A 27,949-nucleotide genomic window follows, 5' to 3' on the forward strand; every position below is an offset into this window, starting at 1 on the left:
ACTGTTCTGTCACAAAATGTAATGCTTGTGTTAATATGGCCGCCATACGCGACTTATTTAAAGATATGCACGTACGTAGGTATATATTGAACACCGGGCCTAATCTTAATATGGTGGATGGACGAGTCTCACTAAAATAAACACATATACGAATAAATCACATTGCATGTTGAGTGAAGGTATGAATAAGAGTCATGTTTCAAAATGGCGATATTTACTTAATTATGTGAGGGAACGGAAGACAGCCGTAACAAGATGAGCAAATGTCGAGTGCACGCTACTAATAGGGGATTTGTGAGCTTTGAGTGCGTATCAATAGAATATTTAGCTTACCTCTCCTGTAAACTCAGCGGAGGCAGGGGCCCTACCAAAGGGGTTCTGCAAATCGCCCTGCTGAGACTCCACTCAGTCAAGAGAGCGCATGGTGGTGGCGCTTATCACTGCTGTATTTTAACAACACTGCGCAGGGGCTGGCCAAAAATGATGCCCAGGGCCGTCATTGGTAGTGCTTTCGCGCGCTACAAAATTGACGGCCCTAGAACCCACACACACGGTACGCCGTGTACCGCACCACCACTGTGCTAGGTAGTGCGTGCGTGCACTGTAGTATTTGCAAGCAGGAGCGCTTGCAGTTCCATAACTGTAGGTCACGTGTGTAGACAGTGCTACTCAGCGACGGTCTCACAGCTGAACGTGTGGGTAATGGGTGGTGGGTGGGTGTATGTCAGTGTCCCCAAATAATAAAGGCCGCCGCCACGAGCCCCCAAAATAGTGCCGCATGGGGTGGGCTGCCGCCCCCCCAGCTACGCCACTGCCTTTCTGCAAACAGGCCTGTAAATCTTGTTCTTATCTTGTCACATTTGTTGTGCATTGAAAGACCGAAGTAGAATGTCAAGCTCCGTCTTCCAAGGGAGCTCGGTGTTAACTTTTCTTTCTCTGACTTCAAATCGAGAGGATTTATGTGACAATCTTGCTGGATACTGTGCAAGGAAAGGGTTCTCTTCTAGCACCAACAACATTTAAATGAACTGAGCAAGTATTTCAGAATATATCAGAATTTGGAACACAAATGAAGCACATTTTTGTTACTTCTGAAGTGTGTTGTAAAGTATGATCAAAACAAGTCATTACATTAGGTGATACCATTTTCACCACACATTATCGTCTGTGCGCTGTATAGTCTGATTAGTAAAACTTTATGTCTGTGGAAATGTAATGGTCATTTCAATACAAACTGTGCTGTCTGTAATGGCAGTGTGCTACCACACCATGCATACTCCACTGCACACTACAATGCACCACTTCGCTTTACATCATTCCATGCCACTGCACCCTGCTCTACTCCACTCTGCACCACTCCATGCCACTGCACTCTACGTCACTGCACTCTACTCTGCACAACTCCACTCTATGCTACTCTGCACAACTCCACTCTATGCTACTCTGCACAACTCCACTCTATGCCAAAACACTCTACACCAATGCACTTTACTCTGCAACACTCAACTCTATGCCCCTACACTACACACCAATCCACTGTACACCACTCTAATCTACCCTGCACCATATCCCACTGCATTCTGCACCACTTTACGTCATTACAGTCTACGCCATAGCATTCTACTATGCACCCCTCACTTCTATGCCAATTCACTTTGAAACAATCTACTCTACACCACTGCATGTTATACCGCTCTACTCCACTCTACACCGCTGCACTTTACAGCATACTACTCTGCAACACTGCACTCTATGCCAATGCACTCTACACCACTGCATCACTCCACTTTAGACTCTACTCTGCACCACACCACTCTACAATGCATCACTCTAATCTACACCACTGAATTCTATGACGCTGTATTATACGCAGTTGAATCCTATGCCACTCTACTCAACACTACTCTATGCCACTGCACTCTAAGCCAAAGCACTCTACAACACACTACTCTACACCACTGCACTTTGCGTCACTCCACTCTACGCCAGTGCACTCTACATCAATCAACGCCACTATCCTACACCACTGCTCTCAACACCACTCTACAGTGCAACACTCTAATCTATGCCACTACATTGTAAAATGATGCATTGTACACCGCTGAATTCTAAGCCGCTGCACTCTACGCCACTATACTCTGCAATACGCCAATGCACTTTACATCAGTCCACTCTAGTCTGTGCCACCCCACTGTACGCCATTCTATACAACTCCACTCTATGCCACTCCAATACACGACACTCTCTGCCATTCTTCGCCATTCCACTCTATGACACTCTACGCCACCCTCCTTTATGCCACTAACTTTTAGCCATTCTAAACAGCAGCTAGGCTGGTGTACAACATGGCTATAACATATTGGCAAAGCAAATAGCTTGTACACGGGTGAGACCTACTGGATTTGCCGATGCTTGTTTAATGAGGTAAACATCCTTTGCAACGACTGTGTTACAACGCACGCCATTACCCCGCATTTTTTACTACACAAAGTATTTTTTTTTTTTTTTTTTTTTTTTTTTTTTAAAACCTTTATTGTGCACAAAAAAGGAACAAATACGGGCCTACAACCAGCAGGCCGGCCACGAAACGTCAAGCACAGGTGCAAGCAACGCGGCTTAACAGCGACATCAGGCAAGATAGCAGCAATTAGTAATAGCTACACTAAATGGAGTCATGTCGCCTCAGGAGAGGGAGTATTGAAGGTTAAATTTTTAAAGTTTTGAAAAAATATAAATCAGTGAAGAATAAAATCAAGAAGAACTGAGTCCGGACAGTAGTTTTACATCATGAGCAGGCAGCATCAGTTAGAACAACATTAGTAAGAACACCCCGTAAATATGGCAGCACCATACAAAACAATAAGAGCTGCAGTCCACAGTTACGTACTACCCCCAGCGCCACCCACCCCATACTACCCCAATGCAGACCCAGAACAGAAACCAGAACAAGAAAGCGCAGAAATTAGAAAAATAAGGCCCATAGAAACTAAAAAGAAAATTAAATCTACCCCCCCACCCTACAACAATCCGGAGGCTACGGCCTACCCCCCCCCGGCAAAGTGCCTGTCGCCCAATAAAGAAACCCGAAATACAGAGGAAGAAAAGTAAAGAGGAAGAAAAGATAAGAAAGGAAAGTCGTCACACTTGAAGCATCGAGAGGAAGAAAAGAACAAGCTAATCTACCACTCCCGAAAAAGAAGGAAAGGAAAGGAAACGGGGGAGGAGCCCTAACACTAACAAAACTCCCGGTCCCCCAGCCATGTACAGCCCCCTGTACCGATTGAAGTAATAATATCGAAAAGTACACCACCAAATGAAGAATTGAATCAGATGCACCCGGAACCCCGAGCCAGTACTGGAATGATCACCCAGTACATATGGGCAATAGCAGGATACACCCAGTTCTACCCCACGCGTGAAATCACCAGGATGAGCAACAATAGCAGAACAGATGTGGGGAGCTACGACCACTACAGTAGTCAGAGAGGCGGCACAGTACGAAACATAGCAGCTATTCAAACAAGAGTGAAGCCCCGGAAACCCCCAGCTCTAATCAGGTCGCGAGCGACCACCATACCATGACGCCCAGCCAAAGCCCTCCCCAGTCAGGACAAAGGGACAAGATGGCCGCCGTAATGAGAATGCAGACAACGGAGAGCAAGATGGACGCTACTCTAAACAAATAACCCCCTTGCCACACTAAGCTTCCAGGACCAGCAAACAGGAACCAGAAGGAACATGGCGGAGCCGATAGCCAGCAATTAAGCAGGGTAGCCAGTGTATGATGCCGACTGTGCCATTGACAAAGGTCGCAACACCCGAAGGATGCCTTGATTGGAAAGCAAAACAACCACTAACTATAATAGAGACAGAAGGGGGAAAACAATCTACATCGCGAATATGAGCCATGCAACCAGTATGTACCACATTCTAACCCCAATCCCCACCCGGCAGACAGTGACACAACCAGGAACCCGCCCAACCCTGTTCCGATCTCAGGAGCCCTCCCCGATTCCAGCCCTCAATGTAGCCGATTTCCCGGACTCCCAGCCATCTGTAACCCTATCGCCTGCGGGATAAACAATCAGCGACATGCAGGAGAGGAGGAGCAAATCTGAGGAAACAGGCAAGGGAAGCCTGAACAGTCCCGACCCAATCTTCGCCCGCCCCTGCACCTATCACATTGAGTAAAGCCTAGCCCTGGCCCGATTTGGGACGTCCCCCTGCGCCCACCCACCCCGAGAAGCCTGATCCAGCAAGAAGAAGAAGGGGAGAGCCCTCGCCCATAAGAACAAAGGGACAAAATGGCCACTCTCGGCAATGGAAAAAAGTCTGAGGACTAAATAAAGTACGCCAGTCCCAAACCAATTCAGTACTGAAATCGAGCAGCCCGATGAAACCCACAATACCACACATAGCGGCAAACAATGAGGTCCCCACAAAAGAAACACAGTCAGGCAGGATAGTCAAACGTAGCGGCAGCAGCCCCTGGAACTCCGTGTGAGGGGTCGCACTCCGGGCTGGGGAGGGAGACATCGTAGCAATATACAAACGGGAACATTGTAGCTCAGTCTCATGAACACCAGGAACACCACGAAGCTGTCGAGGAAGTCCACTCGCTTCCGGCAACAATGTTGCACCGACCGGGATCAGGGGAGGTCGTTCCACGGAGCAGGGGGAGAGGATGGGCAGGAGGTATTCCGATCCAGCCAAGCAGCCTTCGACCCTCTTCCTCAACTGCAGCAAGCTCGCATGCCATTCACACCGGAGTTCAGATAAAGCCAGGAGAACAGAGGTGAGGGTAAAATGTGTGCGGTCTTCCATTTCCTCCGTAGTACGTGCCTCCTCAGACAAAGCAGCTCCCAAAGCAGATTTGCGACGAAAATGTCGGACAGCCGCCATCACAACAGCGGAGCCGCCTTTCAGGTTCTCCCCATCGAGCATACGGCGATTTCAGGCCGTACCCGGGCAGGAGACCATGAGCCGCTCCCCCGAGGCAGGATAGGTCCACATCCACAGGATGCCAACAATGGGGGGGGCTCCTTGCCGGTCGACACCGGAGAGGCGAGGCAGCGGGGAGGATACGGTCACTGAGGTGCCCTCGGCATGCGCTAGGTAATGAAAGGGCGTCTCACCGCAGGTTCCGTGAGGAGAAAGTCAGGATTCCCGGCGGCAGGCGGAGACAGTCACCAGGGCACGCCAACACAAAGGCCAACTCCCCCATCAGCCCGTTCAGGATATCGGCGCCACCTCAGGGTAATCGGCCCCTGCGGCCGCGGCGCTCTGTGATGTAGCGCACGGGTCCGGGCCAGGGTCGTCCCCCATACAACTCTCGACGGTTCTCAGTCTGCCGGGCGGGTAGAGACACCGGAGGGGCAGCTTCAGAATCAGGAATCTACCGTCTTCAATCCGCCGGAGCACAAGTACAGGATAGGGAGCAGGATCATTGTGCGGGAAGCAAGGGCTCAGGGAGCCAGGAGATCACACGTCCGTCTCTGCGGCCATCTTGGCTCCTCTACACAAAGTATTTAACAAAGCAGGGCTTTACACCACAAACTATTACAACGCATTCCCCATTACAATGCACCGGTAGAGTTAGAATAGTAAATTGTGTTGTAATGGACAATGCGTTGTAATTGATTGCGTTGTAAAGACCTGCGTTGTAAAAGAATTGCAGAGTAAAAAATGCGAGGTAAGGGCACGCGTTGTAAAAGCGTGCAGGGTAAAGTGTCATATTCGTTTGATGATAGCCAGTGAGACTGATGACAGTAAATTACATGTCTGGAGAGAATGAAAGGGATTATCCATGAAGCCAATGACGGGGAAGGGTGGACGATACAAGTTGATGGGCTTGACTGTATAAAGGGAGGAGAGGGTAGATCTTCCTCATTTTCGATACCTCATGTATTGCTGCAATGCAAGTTGCTAGGAGATGGGCTTAAATCTCATTCTGAAGTTAAATATCACTAAAAGTTTACCTTCCAAGACTCCTATCAGTAGTGAAGGAGTGCAGTTTCAGGGTATACTGGTAGGGTGGTTTGACCAGAAGAGACTTGAAGAAACGATCTCCATTTATAAAGATTTATGAGCATGACAGCTCAGAGGGTCAACCAGTGTGAAATGGCAGTCCAAACTTTAGGTATGAATGATGGTGTGTATAGTTGTGGTACAAGAAACCAAAGAGGGTTATTTCGTCACTGAAGGAGGTAATGTCTGGAGAAAAGCAATGGGAGATATAGAACTGGACCTTGAAGAACACCCAATAGTATGGGTGTGGGCAGAAAGTGGGAAGAGCACCAGATAGATCATAGAAGATAAAATACAGCCAAGAACTGAACCAGTGATGCAGAGGAAGAAAGAGTATGTCCCAAACGCAACAACGAAGTTCTGCGAATAAGAATAGAGGAGATGCTACAAGTGCAGACAAATAGGAGACAATGGCAGCCTTGATGGAGCAGAAACCCTGAGAGCCTGATTGGAGACACGTAAGAAGGCAGACGGAGAGATATGTAGAAAGGTGACTAAACAATATTCTTTCAAGTGCTTTGAAAAAGACAGGGGGGTTGGGAGACTGGGTGTCAGTTCAGCTGGAAGGATAGGGCAGCTATGGGCTCTTGAAAAAATGTACCACAACTGCTGATTTGAAGTTTTGAGATAGGAGCCAAAGACACGGGGGTTAAACGAGCTGGAACACTTAAAAAGCTTGATCCATCAATGTATAAGTTTCAGGCATAACTTCTTCTCCTGTGCCCCCAAAGTTAGCGGCGAAACAGAATTCCCTTTTCCATCAAGGTAGCTCCAATGGATCCATACCCTTATTATTAGTAACATTTGAAGTATTTACAGTCAACTGTAGTATGGCTGTGTTCTCTTAACTTTACTAATCACATTCACGGTGGATGCAGACATTTTGGTAGAAAAAGAACCATCAAGGGCTCATGAAGGCACAGGCGGAGCACTTGCCACACTACAATTCCAATAATGAACACAACACACCAGTCTGATAGCCAATGCATCAAAACTGTTGAGTTTGCCCTGCAGGTCTGCGAGAAATTTTTTTTCTCCCGCAAACGTGTTTAAATCGGGAAAACAAACACACTGTCATTAGCCAAGTTAGGCTAAAAATCTGGGGGTGAATGAACAGCAAATATACAGTACTTCATAAAAATGTACATACTACTTGGTTGCATCACCTTCAACAGCAAACAAACTGCTTGATGTTCACACAAATGCAATGCCACACACTGACAAGGCTATTGCCACTCTGTGGCCGGTCGAAGAAATCCAAACGTTGTACCACATTTAGTCTAATCTCATGTAGCTGAATTTGCACCCCATACCGGGCCAGTTACTTTATAAACACTTATCACTTCATCTGCAAGATAGTCCTTACCAAGGAATCTGATTTCCTTTTCTAGAAAGTATATTATCTTGTATTACCCAGAGCCAAACCCAGCCCTAGCGGCAAGATTTTTTTTAAAATGCCTGGTGAAAGCCTGCAAACACGCATTCTTTCCAATATCCCCGGAGTATGGATGAACTCCCACACCAGCTTTTATCACCACTGCTCCAAAAGAAGAAAATAACAAATGAGTTTCTAGTAGAGGTTCCATGGGACATATCCCCGCAAAAAATACTCATTCACCCTTCTCATATTTTTTTCATTTTTACAACGTATGAAAAGTCTACATTGACAGTCATGCACTCCACACTGTTCAATAGTAGCCAGTAAATCTGCTTTTGTTTTAAAGCCGGCTGTCCTATATAAATACTAGAAATTAAAATTAAACTGCATTATATCTTGTGTACCCTCTCAACCACTGCACACCTGCTTCACAAACGGCACATAAAGATGTAGTAAATATGCCAGACTTTGCACACAATGGAAAAAAAGAAAAACACTAAATAAAATCTACAGGCATGCAACACCACACAGCAAACTTCGTAAATGCTGTCACCATTCCATGGGTACTATGGACGACACTTAAATTAGTAGGGGCAATTTTGGGGATTCACTTAAAAGCTCAATAAAATTATGCCATAAACCCCATTTTGAAGTATGCAGTCTAAATGGGCCATGCATTGATCAAAATGTGGCCTTATGCCATGCTTGCCACCAAGAGTGAGATCAGGTCAGAAGGAACATTCAAATTCAAGGAGAAAAGTAACATCTTTAGAACGGCAAATCTAGAAAGCTATCAAACGCTATGTTTTAGTCATCTATAAAAGGTGTGGTTACCTACAAAGAGAGAAAGGAATGTATATGGGATGTGGTCTGTATATAGGATACTGAAAACTTAATTCTGACAGTTTACTTTTTAATGAACCTCACAACACAATAGAAGGCTAAATATGATTCGATAAAGAGGACATCCAGGTACAACTGGGGCAAAACTTCCTACTAATATGCAGGGACATTATCGAAGATTTGAGAACAAAACCGAAACATATTGATAACTATGTTTTAATAATACAACTAAAGATTGTCCCATCACCAAACGAGGTGGGGGCGAATCAGATATCAAAAGCAGAATACTATGCAACAATAGTGAGACTGACTGAAAAATACTCAAAATGTCCCTAAATTAATTCGCTTGAAATATAAGCCTTCTCAAAATACAAAGCATAAATGTGAAAAGTTTAGAAAATTGCAAGTATATTGGGGAGGGGAGGTCTCTTGAGTCCACTTGACGTTGAAACCACCAGTAGTATATAATTTAGCTAGAGATTTTTTAAATTTTTTTTTTTAAGAGAAACGAGGTGTATAATTATCATTCTACAGAATATTATAATAAGAGTGTTTTTTTTATTGAAAGGCCGTTTGAAAAGAAAATGTGTTACACTCTTGATGACCAAATAACGAAAAGTATTTTAAAGAGCACTCCCAGGACACTGACGAGACCTGAGGGTGGATACACTCCAAGGAGTCAGAATGGTAAATAAAAAGTAAGGCTCACCACAGAAAAACCAAGTAATCACTTGTTTGTGGAACTGTTCTAGGTCATTCACTTCTTGGATGGACAAGGGAGTTCTGGAGATTATCATGAACCTCAAAGATGGATTTACCTAGCACGTACGACACTGCTAGTTGAGAGTTCATATTGGAGAAATCTGGATGCATGATCTGGAGTATAAGTGGAACAATTGGAGAAATCTGGACGCATGCTCTTGAGTAGAAGTGGAAAAATTGGAAGTGAGGACAGACGGACCTGAGAATGGAACACCATATGGGTAGCGTGGACGGACTTGAACTGCAATATCTTGGTTCGAGAGTGAGAAAAGTATTCTTTCTAGAAAAAAAAAAATGTTAAAACCCACAAGAAGGGGGGCGTGGCTTGGAGGGCGTCGATGGCGGTCGCAGCTTAGAGGAGCTCCCGCCGGCCCACACCTTATCCGACTGATATCCTGGCCCCCGAGCCCCGCAAACTACCCTACCTGTGCTGGCAGTGTTCCGGGTGACACCGAGTGCTGTCCGGAGTGCCGCCCCGCTTCCTCAGCTGCTCCGGCGACCCACACTTGCTGGTGACGAGGTGCGGCCTACTGCCCACGAGTAGAGCCGGGGCCTCGATTTTTGCGACCCGAGACAGTCGGCCGGCGGTTGTGCCGGTCGGGAACACCCTCACCCAGCGGCATCGGCACCGGAGCCCGCGGGGACCGCTGAGAGTGCCTGGATCATCGGAGGCTACCCCTGGGGTGTTCCCCGGACGGTGTGGGGACGCCGCGGCCTGTGTGGACCCCGGGAGACCGGGGCCTCGAGTTTTGCGACCCCGGGCCGGTCCGTGACTGTGCGACCGGGGGTCGCGGAGGTTGGCTCTTGGGGTCAGTGCGGCACCTGCTGTGAACGGTGACCGCTGCCATCGTCCGGGGGGACCCTGAGGGACTGGGTCGCGGATCGCCCCCTACTGCCCGGTGGCCTTACATTCTCCTCGTGACGTGCGCTTTGAGGCGCGACTCCCCGGGCCTGTTCCCAGGATTGCTTGGGGCCGGTGAGACAACGGAGGGAGTCCCCGCTGGATCCTGCCTCGCTGGAGTGTCCTTGCAGCCTGCCAGTCTGGTGGGCCTTCGCCGGATGGTGCTTTCCCTGGCTCCTGGATCGAGAGGTGGGCTCAGAGCGGATGGAGTCTTCGTGATTTGCACGCCACGTCGGTCTTGGTTGGCCGGAGCTGGTGGTACCTGGGGGGACAAGCCTGCTGCCCGGATGGTGCGTGGAGGTCTCCTACGGATAGCCCGTGACGAACTGTGAGTGCCCCCCCCCCGCCCCCCCCCTCCTCTGCATTGGCCGCTGCTCTGTGACTTGGGTGGGGTGTGGAGTGGCCAGGCGGTCGACGGGGCTGGACGTCCCCGATTCCTGGAGCCTTCCGCTGCGCGTCCCGGCTCATAGGTCCGGGGTGGGGTCCAGTCTGCGATCCTGGAAGCCCTTCCCTAGTGCCGGGACTATCCTGCCTGACATTCCCGCTGGGACTTGCTGCCTGGAGCTGGGCTGCGGTGTTGGTGTGCTGGGGGTGCTCACTGGAGGCGGCATTTGCACCCCGACGGAGTTTCCCTGGCCCCCCTGAGTGGCCGTACCTGTTGCATTGCTGTCGACGAGGGGCCCCCCACTGAGGCGGTGTGGTCATTTTCCTTGCTGCTCACCATGACGAGAGGAGGAGGTGGCACCGGGTCCGCCAAGCAAGGGACAATTGATAAATTCACGGGGCCCAGTGGAGGAGCCGGGGCCTCCGGTGGTGGCCAGAACGCGGGCCCTGATAATGCGGCCCTGATGGCCGCCATTACGCAGTCCAGGGACATGCTTGATGCCAAGATTGGGGCCGTTGGCGCCGATGTCATGCTGCTGCGTCAAGATCTCCGCAATGCTGTGGCCCGCATCACCGAAACCGAGACCCGGATTACTGGAGTGGAGGATGATGTGGTGGCCCTGAAAAAGAAGGTGGAGGACATGGCCAGGATTCAAAAAGGGCTGGCGCTCCGTGTCGAGGATGCGGAGGGGAGGGCGCGAAGGAATAATCTGCGCTTTGTGGGCTTTCCGGAGGATTGTGAGAAGGGGTCCATGGATTCATTCTTGGCACACTGGTTGGAGAGCTGGCTTCCCCCGGACGCTTTATCGCGCTGCTTTGTGGTGGAGCGTGCCCATAGAGCCTTGGCGCAGAAACCGCCGGTGGGGGAGCGACCGCGCCCGGTCATCGCTAAGATCCTCAATTTCCATGACCGGGATGTGATCCTTAGGGAAGCAAGGGCGAAGGAGGACTTGTCGTTTGAGGGTCACAGGATCATGATTTTTCCGGACTATACCAGGCTGGTGCAGCAGCAGCGCCGATCCTTCCAGGATGCGAAGGCCAAGCTACGTGGATTGAAAATTCAGTATTCGCTGTTGTACCCTGCACGTCTGCGTGTTGTGTTCCATTCCAAGACCCACTTCTTTGACACCCCGGAGGCGGTTTTTCGATGGACAGATGAGACTGTCAGGATCCGTCCGAATGCCCAGCCGGGCCTGAACTCCGGAGCATCGCGTGGGTCATCGCCGGAGAGGGGCGACTCTTCCAACGGGAGCAAGAGACGCCGGAAGTCCAGATCGCGACGACGCTCCCGCTCCGGGGGTGACCTACTGGATGGTGCACAGTCAGATACTGCTCAGTCTGGGACTGGGACCTGAGGGGCGTAAGGCCCTCTCCTATCTCCTGCATGTCCTTCGTTTCTGGCCTGGACTGGTGGCCGTAGGGGTGACGCTATTGATTGATGGGCTGGTGTGTGGTGTGGGGTGGTCTGGGTCGTGGCTGGTCCCGCGGGGGATGGGCGTGATGTTTATAGTTGCTCTGTCCCGCTGCACTTAAGCGGTGGGCCACATGTGAGTAATGGGGTTCGGGGTGCTGACCCATGGGCGGCCCATTCCTCCCATGTTCGAGGGGGGCCCCGAGGGGAGGTACTGTTAGTTGGGGAGTATGGGGGGATCCATTGGCCTGGGGGACCTTGGGCGCTCTGTTTTGGGCCCGGGGCTCTCTATGCCGCGACAGGTACTTCACTGTTTCATGAGGTATAGGGGTGGGGGAGGGGGGATAGGCGGGGGGTTGGTGGTTGAGGATGTTGTGTGGGTGTTCGGGGGGGGGGGGGTACAGGGTGGTTGGATAGGGATGCACGTGATTTTTGCTGCTATGGTTTTTGTACTACTGGGTGCTTGGGCTGGGTCCGGGGATTTCCAGATGCTCTCCCACCGTGACTATGGGTGATTCTCCAGGAGCGGCGCCTGTTAGTGGCTCCATGAGGATTCTTAGCTGGAATGTCAGGGGCATGCTGGACAAAATTAAAAGGGGGGCAGTGCTGCGCTGGGGTAAGAGGGACTCGGCAGATGTCATGTTACTGCAAGAAACACATATGTTAGGGACGAAGGTGCTGAGTCTACAACGTTTTGGTTATACCCAGGTGTTCCATGCAGGCTTTACCAGGGGGTCGAGAGGGGCGGCTGTCCTCATCCATCGACGCTTATCTTATGTTCATGAGCGCCATTGGCTTGATCCCCAGGGTCGGTTTGTGTTTGTTAAAGGCATGATTGGAGTGGAACCTGTAGTGTTCGGCAGTGTGTATGCTCCCCCCCCCCTGCAGTGGTCTCTAGCGGAGCGCCTGTTTGAATTATGGGCCGACATCCCGGACTGCCTGGCTGTCATAGGGGGTGACTGGAACGATGTGATGGATGTGAATCTGGACAGGCAGAGACTGCAAGTGGCCGCGGGGGCGCCTGCCCCTACTCGTCTGAGAGCTATGAGTGATGGGCTCGGTTGGGTAGATGCATGGCGACATCTGCATGCCAGGGCGCGTGAGTACACGTTTGTGTCGGCGGTGCATGGCTCCTTTTCCCGACTAGACTGTGTGTTTGTTTCCGGGGCCTTCCTCGATAGGGTGCAGCAGGCCGTGATCCAGCCCCGTGGATTGTCAGATCATTCCCCGGTCGCAGTGCGGATTGCACTATGTAAACCCCGTCAGCCGTTCCGTTGGCGGATGTCTTCGTGGCATCTCCAGCGGGCGGAATATACAACCCACTTGCGCGGTGCGATAGCCCGATATTGGCAGGAGAATTTGACCGAAGGCATGGACAGTGTGACGGTCTGGGAGGCCATGAAACCCACGCTACGGGGCGTAGACATCGCCTGGTGTGCTGCCGCCCGTCGGGGGCGTCAGGAGGCCACTGTAGCGGCTGCAGCTGCGGTGAGAACTTTGGAGGGGCAGTGTGGTGACAATGCAGGGGATGTGGCGCTCAGGCTACTTCTCCAGGCGCAGCGTTCCTATGCTTCGATCCTGCTGGACGAGGCTCGTCAGGCCTGGCTGGCCACGCGCAGTAGGGTGTATCAGTGGGGTGACAAATCGTGCACTATGCTTCACCGCCTGTGTCAGCGTACTCTACAGCCGATCTCTCTGCCGGGCCTTACGGACGGGGAGGGGATTGCTATGACGGACCCTGCTGCGCTTGCGGCGAGTTTTGCCGACTACTACAGGGTACAATACGCTTCGCGTGATTGTCTCCCACCGGAGGCGATCGACAAATTCATAGCTGACCTACCCCCCCGGGCGTTATCGGACGAGGCCAGGACAGCCCTTGACCTTCCCCTGTCGGCGGAGGAACTGGGCGATGCGCTGGGACAGCTTAACACAGGCAAGGCGCCGGGACCGAGTGGCTTCCCTAGCGAATTCTACAAGAAATTTCATTTGCAGCTGGGACCGCACTACCGGAAGGCTTTGGAGGCGGCGCGGGAGGGTGGTTGCTTGCCGGTCGACTGGCGCCAGGCTGAAATAGTGGTGTTCCTGAAACCGGGTAGGCCCCCTGACAGGCACGAGTCGTATCGCCCGATTTCTCTTATTAATTTTGAGGCCAAATTATTGGCTAAGGCGTTGGCAAATCGCCTCCTCCCGTATGTGACGGATCTGGTTCACCCGGATCAGGCGGGATTTATGCCGGGCAGGGCGACAAGGCACAACATCAGACGGGCGCAGGTGGCGGTCAGTGCGATGGGGGCGACTGGGGAGAGGGCGGCGCTCTTGCTGGCAGACATCGACAGAGCGTTTGATTCTGTCAGTTGGACATACCTCTTTGCTCTGTTGCCGCGCCTCAACTTAGGCCCAGTTTTTGTCTCGTACGTCCGACTGCTGTACACCGACGTCACGGCCTCGGTGCGTGTCTCGGGCGCCATTTCGGAGAAATTCCCGATTGCTAGGGGGACCCGGCAAGGGTGCCCCCTGTCCCCGTATCTCTTTGCGCTAGCCATGGAGCCGCTGGCGGCCTGGGTGCGCATTGATGCACAGCTTCGTGGCTTTGTGTGGAGTGCGAGCCTCACGGACAGAATCGCGCTGTATGCGGATGATGTTCTTTTCTTTTTGACAGACTTGGATCGTTCAGGCCCGCGTATTTTGGAGATAATGCGTGTGTTTGGGGAGGTCTCGGGACTATACCTTAACCCACGCAAATCGACCCTCTGGTTGTTGGGGGGCCGGCGCGAGGTGTCTCCTTGGGCAGTGGATCTGCAGGTGGCAGTTGGTGGCCTGAAGTATCTCGGAGTCTTCCTGTCGGAGTCTGCCGCTGTTGCCTGGGAGCGTAACGTACAACCGGTGTGGGACAAGGTTCAATCCGACGTTAAGACGTGGTCGCGCATGCCTCTGAACATCTATGGCAGATCTGCCATTTTTAAGATGGTGGCCCTCCCTAGACTACTTTACCAACTGCAGAACCATCCATACAGAGTGGACCCGCAGTGGTTCCGGCGTGTGAACTCCCTATTGGGCCGGTTTTTGTGGGCTGGGGGTGCTTCTAGGGTGGCACTGCGGACCTGCTTTTTGTCCACGTACTGTGGAGGCCTCGCGACGTCGGACGTATTGTCCTACTATCAAGCCTCTCATTTGCTGGTCTTGAATGAGTGGTGGTACGGGGGCCGCGACGACCCGGCGTATGCCCTGGAACACTTTCTGATGGGAGGTGCCACGCTCCATACCCTCTTGTATTCAGCGGGGCGGCGGAAGTTGCTGCCTCATGCGACCCAAGTGGTCTTCCTGATTTGGAGGCAGGCACTACGTCGAATGGGTTGGTGGGGACGGCTGACGGCCGAAACTCCGCTGTGGCACAACGGGCGACTCCCGGCGCTGGCTTCTTTGCAAGGGTTTGGCGGCTGGGACTCCATAGGGATCTCGTCGCTTGGCCACGTACTTACCGGGACTACCCTCAAGTCCTTTGAAGTGCTCAGCGGTGAGTTTGCGATGCCCAAGACCCAGTTTTTTAAGTACCTACAGCTTCGCCATGCGCTGGCGCCGAGCCTGGTGGAGCTAGACCAGCTTCCAGACTTCAGCCCCGTTGAGGCTAAACTGTTCATGGGAGACCTTGGGGATAAAAAAGTCTCGAAAATCTACCAATCGCTGGTCACTCACTGCTCCTCTTCCCTGGTGTCGTTGAAGGCCGCTTGGGAGATGGATGTTGGACCGCTGGATGAGGATGACTGGAGAGAGGCGCTGGAATCCCCCCGGGGGGCGGCTATTGCAGTACGGTTGAGATTCATACAATTTAAATACCTGCATCGGGCCTATTACACCAGGGAGAGACTGTGGAGGGCGGGCCTTATTGCTTCCCCAGATTGCCTGCGCTGTGGGGCCGAGAGGGGCACATTAGTGCATACTGTGTGGTCATGTGTGGGCCTGGTCCGGTTCTGGAGTGGGGTATGGGACTGCCTGTCGGAGGTGCTAGGGTGGGAGCTACCTCGTACACCTCGATTGGGTCTTCTTCATGTCCTAGAACAAGTGGGTGGTAACGTCTATAAGCGCCATCTCCTGCTGTTGGGCCTTGTTGTGGCCAAGAGAGACCTGGCGAGGGCCTGGAAGAGTGACCGTGCCCCCCCACTTGGCGCCTGGAAGGCGGGCTTAGACTTCCTCATGGGGCTGGAAAAGCCGGTGTTTGAGGCCAGGGGCTGCCCTAGGAAACACTACAAGATCTGGAAGCGGTGGGCGGACTACAGGGACCTGACCTTAGATCCTCCCAATGTAACGGATGATGGTATGTCTGATGATTGAAGCCTCGGGGCCCAGATAGCTCCAAGACACTTAGTGTGTTTTCTCTTGTTTTCTGCAGCTGATTGTGATCACGTGCATCGGGTTAGGGTGGGATAAGGGGTGGGTAGTTGGTACTGTTGGGATTGAGGGGGGGATACAGGGGCGGGTTGGGGTTAATCGAAAGTTTGAGCCATACGTATTTTCTACTGTACTTTGCATCTTGTCGTGTTCCCCTGCTCTTGGGGTGCTGTACACTTGATCTGCTTGGACTTTTAATAAATACGGTTTTGAAAAAAAAAACCCACAAGAAACTGAAGAGCTGCGCTGTGAATTTGCTTAAGTCTACGAAGTAGAGCCCGATGTGCACAAAGGTTAAAAGTCCTCCAGTAGCCTACTCAAGAAGGCAGAACTGAAGGATGCACTTCAAAGAGTGAAATGGGATTTCTACGGAGGGTATATTTTCCTGCCCATTATTGTCACGTTTTGAAAACACTGTACAGGGGAACAAGAAAGAGAAGGTTTAGGTGGCCAGAGAGATTTGAGTGGACCACAAGTATAGCTGTGAACAGCACCACATATCTCCCGTTCCCAAAAAAACATGGGTGTGTCTTTTGAATTACAAACCTCAAATCAAGTACACAAAAAGTTGTTAAATTGTTGGATGTACGCATTGCTCAAGTAGGCATAAAGTGAGAGAACAAACATTTTCAAACAGCGGTGCTGGATAAAAAGGGGGAAATATTTTGAGCGACTTTATATGGAACATGGCATTTTTTTGTTTTAAAATGCGTGACTGTTTCCTACAGATTGCGAGAAGCCAATAAACAGACCTTTTTATTTTCATCAAGCAGTTCGGTTTTATCAATACCCTAGCACACAAACTGCCATCTGAGCACTTCCAAAGCCCCCTATGACAGTTCTACTCGCACACTGTTGAAATAAATGTGTTTTGTTGGCAGTGAAGGTAAAGGAGATGATGTGTTCTAAATTGGTCTGATTCTCCATGCCAGACTTTAGTGGACATGTATCTTCTGTAAGGTTTTCATTATTACATGGGGAAGGGTGCAGATAAATTGAGCCAAAGACTGGATAGATTATGGCTCACAAAAAGGAGGTATTTATCTCCACATGCTAACCTAATAGAAAGTCCGCTCCCGTTTATGCATGGTACATAAAATGAACGGACTGCTGGTGTCTGGTACCCCAGTGCAGCCTGTAGAAGGTGACAGTCACTACACGTATTATAGTAGCAGGTGTCATGCGCCAAGATCATTGTGTAGAAGATATTAGTTGTGTCTGCTGCTGGTGTCAGCCCCGTCATACATATATAGGTGGGCAGGTGGCATGCATAAGGCATAGCAAAATCATCTCTCCAAGCAACGTACAGACCGGATAGACACATATATTGTTAAGAGTCTTGTCCTCCCAAGCAACCACTGCAAACTGTCAACTCTTTAAGGTTTGCTATGAAATTAACAAAAATCCTGTTTCACCACATCAAACTGTACAAGGTGCTCTTCACTGCACACGCATGCTTTAGAGATGGGAGGGCAAAGGTCTCCAGGACTCCCTTGGGTACACAGATGTCACACGTGATAGAAATGCACCATCTCCCAGAGCACTAATCCCATCAAAATAGGTTGTTATATTGAAGTGGCAGGCCAATGGTCTTCTCTGTAGACAAATCACCAGGGGTGAGAGAAAGGAAGAACTGACTAACTACACATTCTCATAGGGCATCCCGAGGCAGTAGCATCCATGTAGAAGAACTGTGAAGTGTAAGATCATGCACTACTAACTGGTGTGCTATATGGAAAGGAGGATGAAAAAACAATGGAAGGTTTACACAGGGGTAAGATGTCAGAATTGATAATCGGGGGGGGGGGGGGGGGGCAAGCAAAGAAGATGAAGAGAGAATCCTCCCTTTAAGCATAATATAGAGAGGAATGAGGCAAGTTGAATCCAGGGGCATTCTATAGTGACCTATAGTGATCTTGGATGAAGACAAATCTCACCTGTCTTGCCAAATGCACCTAAGCAGGCTCGTCATATGGGCGGGCGGGGAGGGGGGACGCATCCGAAGAGGTGTAGTGCAGAGAGGCTGGAGAAAAGGATCAGTTCACAGACATGTTAAAGTGACCAGAGGACAGGCTGAAAATACCCACTGAAGTGTGAGCTACCACGGAGCAGCTGAAGTGCTGTAGAGAGAGGTAGAAAAGGTGTTGCATCCCTATTCACACAAAATCGGGGTGAAGGCAGATACACTTCTCTTGGTACGTTGAAAAGGCAGGGTAGCTCTGCAGACAGGCGTACCCTCACATGTGCACTGAAGGACAAACATTCCCTCAGGTGCTTTCTAGAAAGTTTGGACAGCAAACACAGACCCCTAGAAGAGTGGCAGGAGAAGGGCTATCCACACAGGTTTCCTGTACTGAGGCCTGACATTGGTGAGCTATAGCTGAGTTGTGGGATAGAAGCACAAAAGTAAAGGGGATAGATGTCAAGAAAGCCCACAAGAAACATTACAGATTGATTTGACAAACGCATACCTTCATAAGCAAACTACAGGAGAGCAAGGCAATCCAGAAAGCATGCCATATGGGAACTCCGCAGGACATGGTGCACTGGACAGAGTTCTGGGGTAAATGGATGGCTCTATGGAGGGGTTAGTACTAGAAGAATTTCAGCAAGCACATTCGAGATTAGCAGGAGGGAAGAATTGGCCACATGTGTATACAATAGATTGATAGGAGGACTAAGCCACTGCCACCAGTAAGCTGTAGAGAAGCAGTAAGCAAGAGCCTCTATATCTAGCAAACAACAAAATGGCTTAAGGGCAAAAGCACAAGAGTGGAAACAGGAAATTTGCACTACTCAGAAATAGAAGGGTGGAGAAGTTTGGAAAAAACATTATAAAGGGATGGAGGGATAAGACAAGGACCTCCAGCGAGAGGAAGCGTTAGCCACACAGGCATACTAAAGTGCTGAGGACAGGAACACTCATGGCATGGAGCTGCACATAAGTGATGCAGGGATAGGAGGATATAGCATCCCACAGGGCAGTGTTTATTTGTGTCGATGGCTACAAGTAGTGATCGCCGACACTCATTTGTGGGGACCAGGACTTATTTTTCATTGTAAAACTTTGACCAAGAGAGAGAGGTACACGACAGAAAGTGAAGGAAGAGAAAGACATGTAACATAATCAGTAACAGGCGAATTAAGAGAGAAAATAAAGAACTTGCAAGAGTGAGATAGGCAGGAAATATAGGCAGTGGAAAAAACAGAGGCATTAGTTGGAATCAATAGCTTACAGTGTTGATACATGGCAACCCCGACATTGGGCAGAAGACTCTTTGGACTTCTGTGCTATTATGTATTTATTGTTAAAAATTAAGCACTGCCCACAGTAGAGACAGAGTGCAGCAGGGGGACAATGAGTATATGATATGAATGGCTAAGAGTGCCCAAGGTACTAGTAGGTGTATACTAGCGTGATGAGTGACAAAAGGCTTGCCAGGTTCAGAGATGCAGAAAGAAATGTTCATGTCTCCAGAAATACGGCATACTGTGTTATATTAATTAGGGGCCGTACTAAGATTATTTGTCTGGAATAATATTCTGTTCTATGCCACATATCTACCATCCATGTGTGACATACAACAGAACGATGGGAATGTATGGAAGAATGTAAGTGGAATGATAGAACTTTAGGTAGGATTATTTTGTTGAGAATCTGATAGAATGAAAGTATGATTGAAGTGTGAATTGTTGCTGGGTAGGTCTCAAAGTGAAAATGCATCTTTGTCACTTTTATCTTTTCCCAATCTCCTATGTATGTTGTGCAATATTATGTGTTATTTATGTATGTTAAAAAATATTTTTTCTACATCAATTCTAAAAGTGTACATATAAAAAAATAAAAATACATATATCTTTGCTAAAAATCTTCTCTTGCATATATTTGAATTGTGCAAATTTTGACCTGTGCAGTGCCAACTCCTAGAATTATCACCCCACATATATTGGGATCCCAGTTTCGGGACCACTAGATCAATTGGCGGGGTACGTGCCTTGTTCTTTATTCAGTTTCCTTTTTCCCCCTACGACCTGCCTGCATCCCGAAAGAAACCCACTGGGGAACCCCCTTCTTTCACTTTTGCAGAAAGAAATGTTGCCGACAGACAATACATAAAACAAGGAAGGTTGACCCCTATCAGGCACGATCTGCAGGGCCAACACTGAATTGTATAGATACCAGTCTATAATCTAGAAAGGAGAAAGACAGGGGGCACACACAACACATGTTGTGCCACAGTAGGGTGCAAAAAAAGGGCATCTCCCCAAGTTCAATCGCAGGGAAGTACTCCAAAAGTACTATGGTAGAAACACCCTCACATGAATAAAGAAGCTAAAAGATATAACGAAAGCAAGCTACAAGGTAGGAGATGTTGGACATTCTAGAAAGTGACGCATGTGCACCCGACAGGGAGGCTATAGAGGGGCTGGAACGTATGGGCACATTGAAGCCAAAAAAAGGGTAGGCAGTGTAGAGAGCCAGGCGGGCTCTACCATACAATGTATCACCATCCATGCATCCACTTCACCCCTCAGGGCGGGCACGCCCCGAGGGTATAATAAACCCCGGGGAAGATCGCTCGTGGTCTTCCCGGCAACCCGATCCCAGAGTGTCTGTCAAGTCATTGTATCCCAATGCCCCAAGTGCCAAGGCCCTGACCCCATCACCACATTGGCGACGAGGCCGGACTGCCCTGCGCGTGCTGGATACGTCTTGGAGTGTCATCTTATCACGGTGCCCGCTCCCGCTCTGCTCCGGTCCGCGGCCTGCCCACGCGCCTTCCCGTCGGAAGCGCTTTCAGCTGGCAGGGCCGGGACCGCGGAGCGCCCAGGGTGAGTGCGCGATCATTGCCCCCCCTGCGAGCGCCTCTTGGTTACCTTGTTGGTTGTCCGGGCGACGGCTGCCTGTGTCGAGGCATACGCCGGACCGAGAATCCGGCTGCTGTGGTCGGTGAGGCTCCGCGTCACGCCTCCGACCCGCCTCCTGGACACCTCGCACCTGTGAGTGCGTCAGGCGACGCTCTCCCGCCTCATGCGCACCTTGCTCCAGTGAGTGCGTCAGACGACGCTCGCCTAGCTCCCTCAGGAGTCTCTCCCTCAGGCGACGCTCTCCCGCCTCATGCGCACCTTGCTCCAGTGAGTGCGTCAGACGACGCTCGCCTAGCTCCCTCAGGAGTCTCTCCCGCCTCATGTGCTTCTCGCTTTGTTAAGACGCTCAACAGACTCCTGAGCCTCTCCCTCAGGCAACGCTCTCCTCTGGAGTCTATCTTCCTGTCAGCTGCCCTGGACCCAGCGCGGAGAGCGCGAAGAGCGAGATCGTGCGCGTGGCGGCCCCCAGTGGCTGCCAGTGGTACTGCACGCGTCACTATTTATATATGATTTTGGCTGAGGAAAGGCGCGAGGAGCGCGACCGTGCTTGTCAACTCCCTCACAAGGTGCACACTGAGCCCCAATGGGTGTCGCAATTTACAAATAAGCTCCTATCAGCATACTGAAATAAAGCTCCTATCAGCGTACTGGTTTTAGAAGAAAAAAATAATTAAATTATACGTAAATACATAGTTGGAAATTAATAGAGGACGCACCATGTCCCAGAACGAGGGAGCCCCAGTGTTGCAGGATGAGGCACCAGCACAGGCTGCACAGCCTCCACCACCTGTCCAAGCAGGACCCATCCCAGCACAGGCCCCAGCCGCAACACCAGGCCCGCAGACTGGCCATCATACCCATGCAGGAGCGGCGCCGTTGCCGCCGTTCAGTGAAGCATCTGACCCGGCCACTGCGGCGGTGCGATGGAAGGCGTGGGTTCGCAGGCTGAATCATTATTTCAAGGGCACCAGGGAGACAGATGGCGAGGTCAAGAGGTCCCTTTTGATCCTATACGGTGGAGCAGAGATAGACGAGCTTTTTGAGACGCTCCCCAACACAGGAGGTGACGGCGACTACGAGGCCGCGGTGGCCGCGCTAAACAAACACTTTGACCCCCAGCTAAACAATGATTTCGAAAAGTTTAAATTCAAACGGGCGTGGCAAACGGGCTCCGAGTCGGTAGACATGTTCTACGCACGGCTACGCCGGCTGGCGAACACCTGCCCGTTCACAGACCCGCGTGAGGAAATTCGGGATCAAATCATTGTGGGGTGCCGTTCTAAGCTGCTCAGGAAACTAATCCTGCGCCAACCAGGGATTTCGCTCGATGAGATCCTGATCCTTGCAAGGTCGCATGAGCTGTCAGACGTGAGGGCTGAAGAGATGGAGGCGGCGCTATACACCCCGGTAGCTACCCCCGCACAAACCAAACCAGTGCAGATCAAAGCGGAGAGAGTGGAAGCAATCCACCGGAAACCTGCGGCGAGTCGGCCGCATCAGGTGCCTACGACAAGGAATCTGTGCGGGTACTGTGGGGAGGCCCACTCCGCCACCGCAGCGTGTGCAGCAAAAGGGCGCACGTGCTCCAAATGCGGCAGGATGAACCACTTCGCAAAGGTATGCCGAGGCGGAAAATACAGGCCAGCAGGGTCAAGGCCGAGAAACATACAGAGGAGAGTGCATCATATGTCACTTGAAGAAGATGCCAACCCGCCACCAGACAGCCATGCTCAAGAACGGCCTCAGTGGTACGAGGATGATGAAGACGATGAAGTCTACGTCGTCTCATACGTGGGCAGAGCATCCGCAGCGTCCACGAGGAGAAGACCCCCACCGATGTGTTCAGTCAAGGTGGATGGCACGACAGTACAAGCACTCATAGACACGGGGGCATCCGTAAATGTTATGGACTCGGAGCAGTACAACCAAATGATGCCGAGGCCCGAACTGGTACCGTCCCAAGCGAGAATATACACTTATGGAGGAACGGAGCCCATGCCGCTGCGCGGAGTGATCACGACAACAATCAGACAAGGGGAATACTCCACGGTAGCTAAATTCCACGTCACGGAAGGAAAGAAAGGCACGCTACTAAGCTGCCACACCGCCGAGGACCTCGGATTAGTTTTTTTCGCTAATCAGGTGCACCAATCACATGCAGAGTTCTTGATGGAGGAGTTTCCAGAACTGTTCCGAGGACTAGGGAAACTCAAGAACAAGAAGTTCAAACTACACATAGACAAGTCTGTGCGACCGACAGCCCTAAGGCACCGGCGTGTCCCGTTCAACCTGCGGCCGCAGGTGGAGGAGGAGCTGAGGAAGCTTGAAGAACTCGGTGTAATCGAGAAGGTGACCGGGCCCACACCGTGGGTCTCTCCACTCGTCGTGGCGCCCAAGCCCAAGCAACCTGGTGCGATACGGCTGTGTGTGGACATGCGTCTGCCAAATGTAGCGGTGAGGAGGGAAAGGCATATCACCCCTACCATGGATGACATCATAGCGGACCTCAACGGTGCCAAATGGTTCTCCAAACTCGATTTAAACGCAGGTTACCACCAGCTGGAGCTTGAGCCAGACAGCCGCTACATTACAACCTTCTCCACACACGTCGGGCTAAAGAGGTATAAACGACTAAGCTTCGGAGTGTCCTCGGCAGCCGAAGTATTTCAGAATGCGATCAGAGAGGTGCTATCCGGACTGAGTGGGGTCATCAACTTGAGTGACGACATCCTGGTGTACTCTGGATCGCTTGAAGAACACCACGTACACCTGAGAGCGACCCTCAAAAGGCTATCAGAACAAGGCCTGACACTCCACAAATCCAAATGTGCTTTCTACCAGGACTCGGTGGACTTCTTCGGCTACATCTTCACCCGAGAAGGCCTGAAGGTTGACCCCAGGAAGGCCGAAGCCATCCGGGCTGCCAGCACCCCGCAAAACCCCACAGAAGTCAGGAGTTTCCTCGGGATGGCAACGTATTGCGGGAGGTTCATCCCCAACCTTGCAGACCTGGCCGAGCCACTGAGGCTACTCACCCGCCATGATCAAAAGTGGGACTGGACCGTGGCGGCGAACGTGGCATTCCAAGCTATCAAGAACAGCCTCCTGGACACCACTGTGATGGCGTATTTCCAGCCAAAGAGGAAGACTGAACTAGTGGTCGACGCGAGCCCGGTGGGCCTGGGAGCGGTGCTCCTTCAAGAATACGGAGCTGATGTCTGGAAACCGGTGGCGTACGCCAGCAAGGCTCTATCGGACACCGAGACCCGCTATGCACAGATCGAAAGAGAAGCCCTGGCCATCAAATGGGCGTGTCAACATTTTCACTTGTACCTATGCGGCCAGGAATTCCGGGTGATAACGGACCACAAGCCCCTTGTGCCCCTCTTTGCAGGATCAGCGAGGCTGGCCCCTCCAAGGATCGAAAGGTGGGCCGTCCAGCTACAAGGCTATAACTTCAAAGTCATCTTCCGCCCGGGGGTCAACAACCCGGCGGACTATCTGTCAAGACACCCGGACTGCACCAAACCAGCCACTAGACTTGAGGAAAGTCAAGATGCAGACGCTTTTGTGCGCTTGATCTCAGAAAATGCGTGTCCAGAGACAATGACTCTGAAAGAAATTGGGGAAGCAACGGAAAGAGACGAAACACTATGCCGAGTCAAGCACGCACTCAGGAGAAACCAATGGGCACATTTCCTGGATGGAATACATGGGCTCAGGCCGGAAGTCAGTCATGCCCGCCAGCAGATATGGCAGATCAAGAATGAACTGAGCATCGGGGATGAAGATGTGGTTCTACGAGGGCATCTAATTGTGATACCGGAAAACCTCCATCCCAGGATTCTGTCCCTCGCTCACGTTGGGCATCAGGGAATGGCCAAAACAAAGGCCAGGCTGCGATGCCGAGTCTGGTTCCCGGCGATGGACCTCAAAGTAGAAGAGATGGTGAGGGCCTGCCACGCGTGTCTAATCACCGGAGGAGATCCCGCCCCGGCCCCCGTTATAACGGAGCCCTCCCCGACGCTGCCCTGGACCAACCTAAGCCTGGACTTCGGGAGTTTCCCGGATGGTCGCCATACCCTGGTTCTAGTGGACTCTTTCTCCAAGTTCCCGGTGGTGGAGGTGATCCCCTCCACGGCTTTTCCCCATGTTAAACGGAATCTAGACAAGATCTTCGCGACCATGGGATTGCCGGTGGAAATTAAAACTGACAACGGTCCTCCCTTTCAAGGCCGAGACTTCCAAGCCTACTTGGACGCCCTCCAAATCAAGCATCGGAAAATCACCCCCTCGTGGCCGCAGGCCATTGGAGAGGTGGAGAGACTTATGAGGACCATTAATAGAGCCCTGAGGATTGCCGTAAGTCAAGGAGAAGATCCGGAATCAGCTCTAGACCGGTTCCTGGGAGCGTACCGACAAACGCCCCACAGCACAACCAAGTGTGCCCCGGCCCATTTACTGTTCAAAAGGGCCCCCAGGGACATCATCCCGTCCGCAAGCACGTGGACACCACCTGAGCGAGATGGGGATGCCATTCAGTCCAGAAGAGATGTAACTAACCAGAAGGCCAGTGCGGCCAGACGTGCGAAGACATCAAATCTACAGGAAGGTGACACCGTAGTGGTCCATGACCGACACCCCGGATGGAAGTATAGGACCCCCTATGAACCAGACTTGTGGACCGTTGAAAGGATCAAAGGAACCATGGTGACCGTCAAGAAAGGCGAACAAAGAGTCACGCGAAATGTGTCATGCTTTAAACCAGCAAGGGGAGGAACAGATGACCGGGGCGAGGAGGAAGAGGTCGGGCCACAACAAGCCGGTCTGTCTCCAACAGCCTCGTCATCGGTGAGAGGATCTGATGATCCAATGTCGGTCGAAGACCAGAGGAGAAACCAAGATCCATTGCCGTTGCCGGGCGCATTGGCCGACATTTCCCCGACCTGCGGAGCGCAAGAAGAGGTGTCCCCGGCTGGGGACACTCCATCACCAAAGGGCCGAAGCCAAAGATACAACCTTCGGCCAAACCCTGGCCCAAGCCACAAGTTACGGGACTTTGTGTGTACCTCCCCCTGAAGACCAAGAACTGGTGATGAAGCAGACTGAAATGAAGGAGGGATGTAGAGAGCCAGGCGGGCTCTACCATACAATGTATCACCATCCATGCATCCACTTCACCCCTCAGGGCGGGCACGCCCCGAGGGTATAATAAACCCCGGGGAAGATCGCTCGTGGTCTTCCCGGCAACCCGATCCCAGAGTGTCTGTCAAGTCATTGTATCCCAATGCCCCAAGTGCCAAGGCCCTGACCCCATCACCACAGGCAGGTTGACGGATCTCGGGCACAACAAAATACTAGGAGCGCTTCTCACAGTTATGCTTTTAAGACTGTAAAAGACATGTTACAGCGGACACAAGTAGCAATCCTTAGAACCAAGTGCGGACGTACTCACAATGCACACCGTAGAGGTATATATAATGCATCCTGGCAGGTGTGAAATAGATAGGCAGGAAAATACTGGCATTCCAACATGTATTTGTAGAGAGAAAGGTACGATGAGTACTGCGTAGGGCATGTTACACAGGGTTTGGTGTCCGAAGGAGGTTCCCCAGAGAAGTAGAAGGCAAAGACAGACTGTTAGACAGGTTACATAAGAGCAGGAGATCATGATTGGCGGGGCAGAGCAGCATAGGGGGTAAGTAGGCAAAGGCATCCAGTAGGTGAGCTACAGAAAGTTAGGATGAGATTAGTGCCAAAGGTTGAGAAGGAGGGCTGTACGTTTGTGGGAGGACCTTGAACCCCATTAGGCTTACTATAATATGGCAGGAAAGGCGCACCCAGTGAACTCAACTTTCTATTTTATAACATAACATAGAAGCGCCCCAAATTGATCAGAGAAATGGGTTGGGTTTGTTTACATCTCTGGGTAGGTTGGAACTATCCCACCTGCACAAGCTACAGAAGGTAGGAAAAAAGAACAGGCACCCTTCAAAGCACATTTGGAGATGCTATCTATTGGGCCTGGCTGTAGCAAGTTTCGAATGACGTGTTATGGCCAAGAATAAAGACCTACCCTATAGTGATATATATGTATAGGCAGGTTAAATTCTACTAAGGTCGCCTGACCCACTGAGGCGTAGCGAACTCCCAGGACGTGAATTTGTTGAATCGGGAATGAGATGAGGGGCTGTCCTAGAGGGCGTGCATTAGATGGTTATAAGGGCTCTGGGAGGCATGCATGTTTGCTATGGGGGTGTAGCAGGGCAAGGGCACTATGGAGGAGTTAGCAAGTAGGCATACTTGCAGGCGTTACAGAAATATGGGACAGCACAGCAAACCGGAAATCACACTATGAAGTGTAGGAGGCCTTGGGCAGGCTAGAGAGGGGTAGGAAGGCAGACTCACCGCTGCATGGCCTGCTGATCGCAGAGGGCTGCCGTAGGAGTCATTACTCACTTGCTCGGCCAGAAGCTGCCGGCTCTGGCTCGCGTTGTTCCGCAGCAGCAGGAAGGCCTCGGTGAGGCGGCGGGTTGCCATGTTTAAGGATGGAGGAAAGGGGGCAACCCGCCCGAGGGACGGGGCCACCCACGGGTGCTTATCCCGTTACTATGGAAGGGCTGAGAGCCGGCATCCCAGACCTGCTTCCTGCAGAGACTGACGAATTCCGCGGTACGCGCCGCAGAAACCAGTCCTGCAGCAACACTGAGCCAGAGGTTCGGAGAGCTGTCAGGCATAGGGACCTAGAAGAAGGACTAGACGTGACACCGCCGGCTTTGGAGAAATATTCGATCGGCCATCTTGAAACGACGACTTCTGATACGAGATCTTCAGAGTTTTGGAAGTTTTCTACTAGTTCTCGGTTTTAGGCATATCTTAAAGATATATAAATGCAAATTTCCACGGAAAAGGTAAACTGTACTGCCAAACTGCTGGAAAAAATACATATTGATGTAACATATTGAAACGTAACATGGATTTATTTAAA

At 51.2% G+C, this 27,949-nt stretch overlaps 1 protein-coding gene across 2 annotated transcripts in view; it reads right to left on the reverse strand.

Annotated features, from left to right (window-relative positions):
* Window positions 1–27,717, reverse strand: part of STX16 (syntaxin 16) — a 127,032-nt gene extending 99,315 nt beyond the window's left edge. The window contains exon 1 of one of the 2 annotated variants that reach the window (XM_078651845.1): window positions 27,370–27,717. In XM_078651845.1, the coding sequence (XP_078507971.1) occupies window positions 27,370–27,501 (132 nt within the window). In that variant the 5' untranslated portion in view covers window positions 27,502–27,717. The remainder of the gene's footprint in view (window positions 1–27,369) is intronic. The other variant, XM_078651846.1, reaches the window with a different exon arrangement.
* Between the last annotated feature and the right edge of the window lie 232 nt (window positions 27,718–27,949).

Source organism: Lissotriton helveticus, chromosome 7 (genome assembly GCF_964261635.1).
Source record: "Lissotriton helveticus chromosome 7, aLisHel1.1, whole genome shotgun sequence".
In the NCBI taxonomy this organism is placed as follows: domain Eukaryota; kingdom Metazoa; phylum Chordata; class Amphibia; order Caudata; family Salamandridae; genus Lissotriton; species Lissotriton helveticus.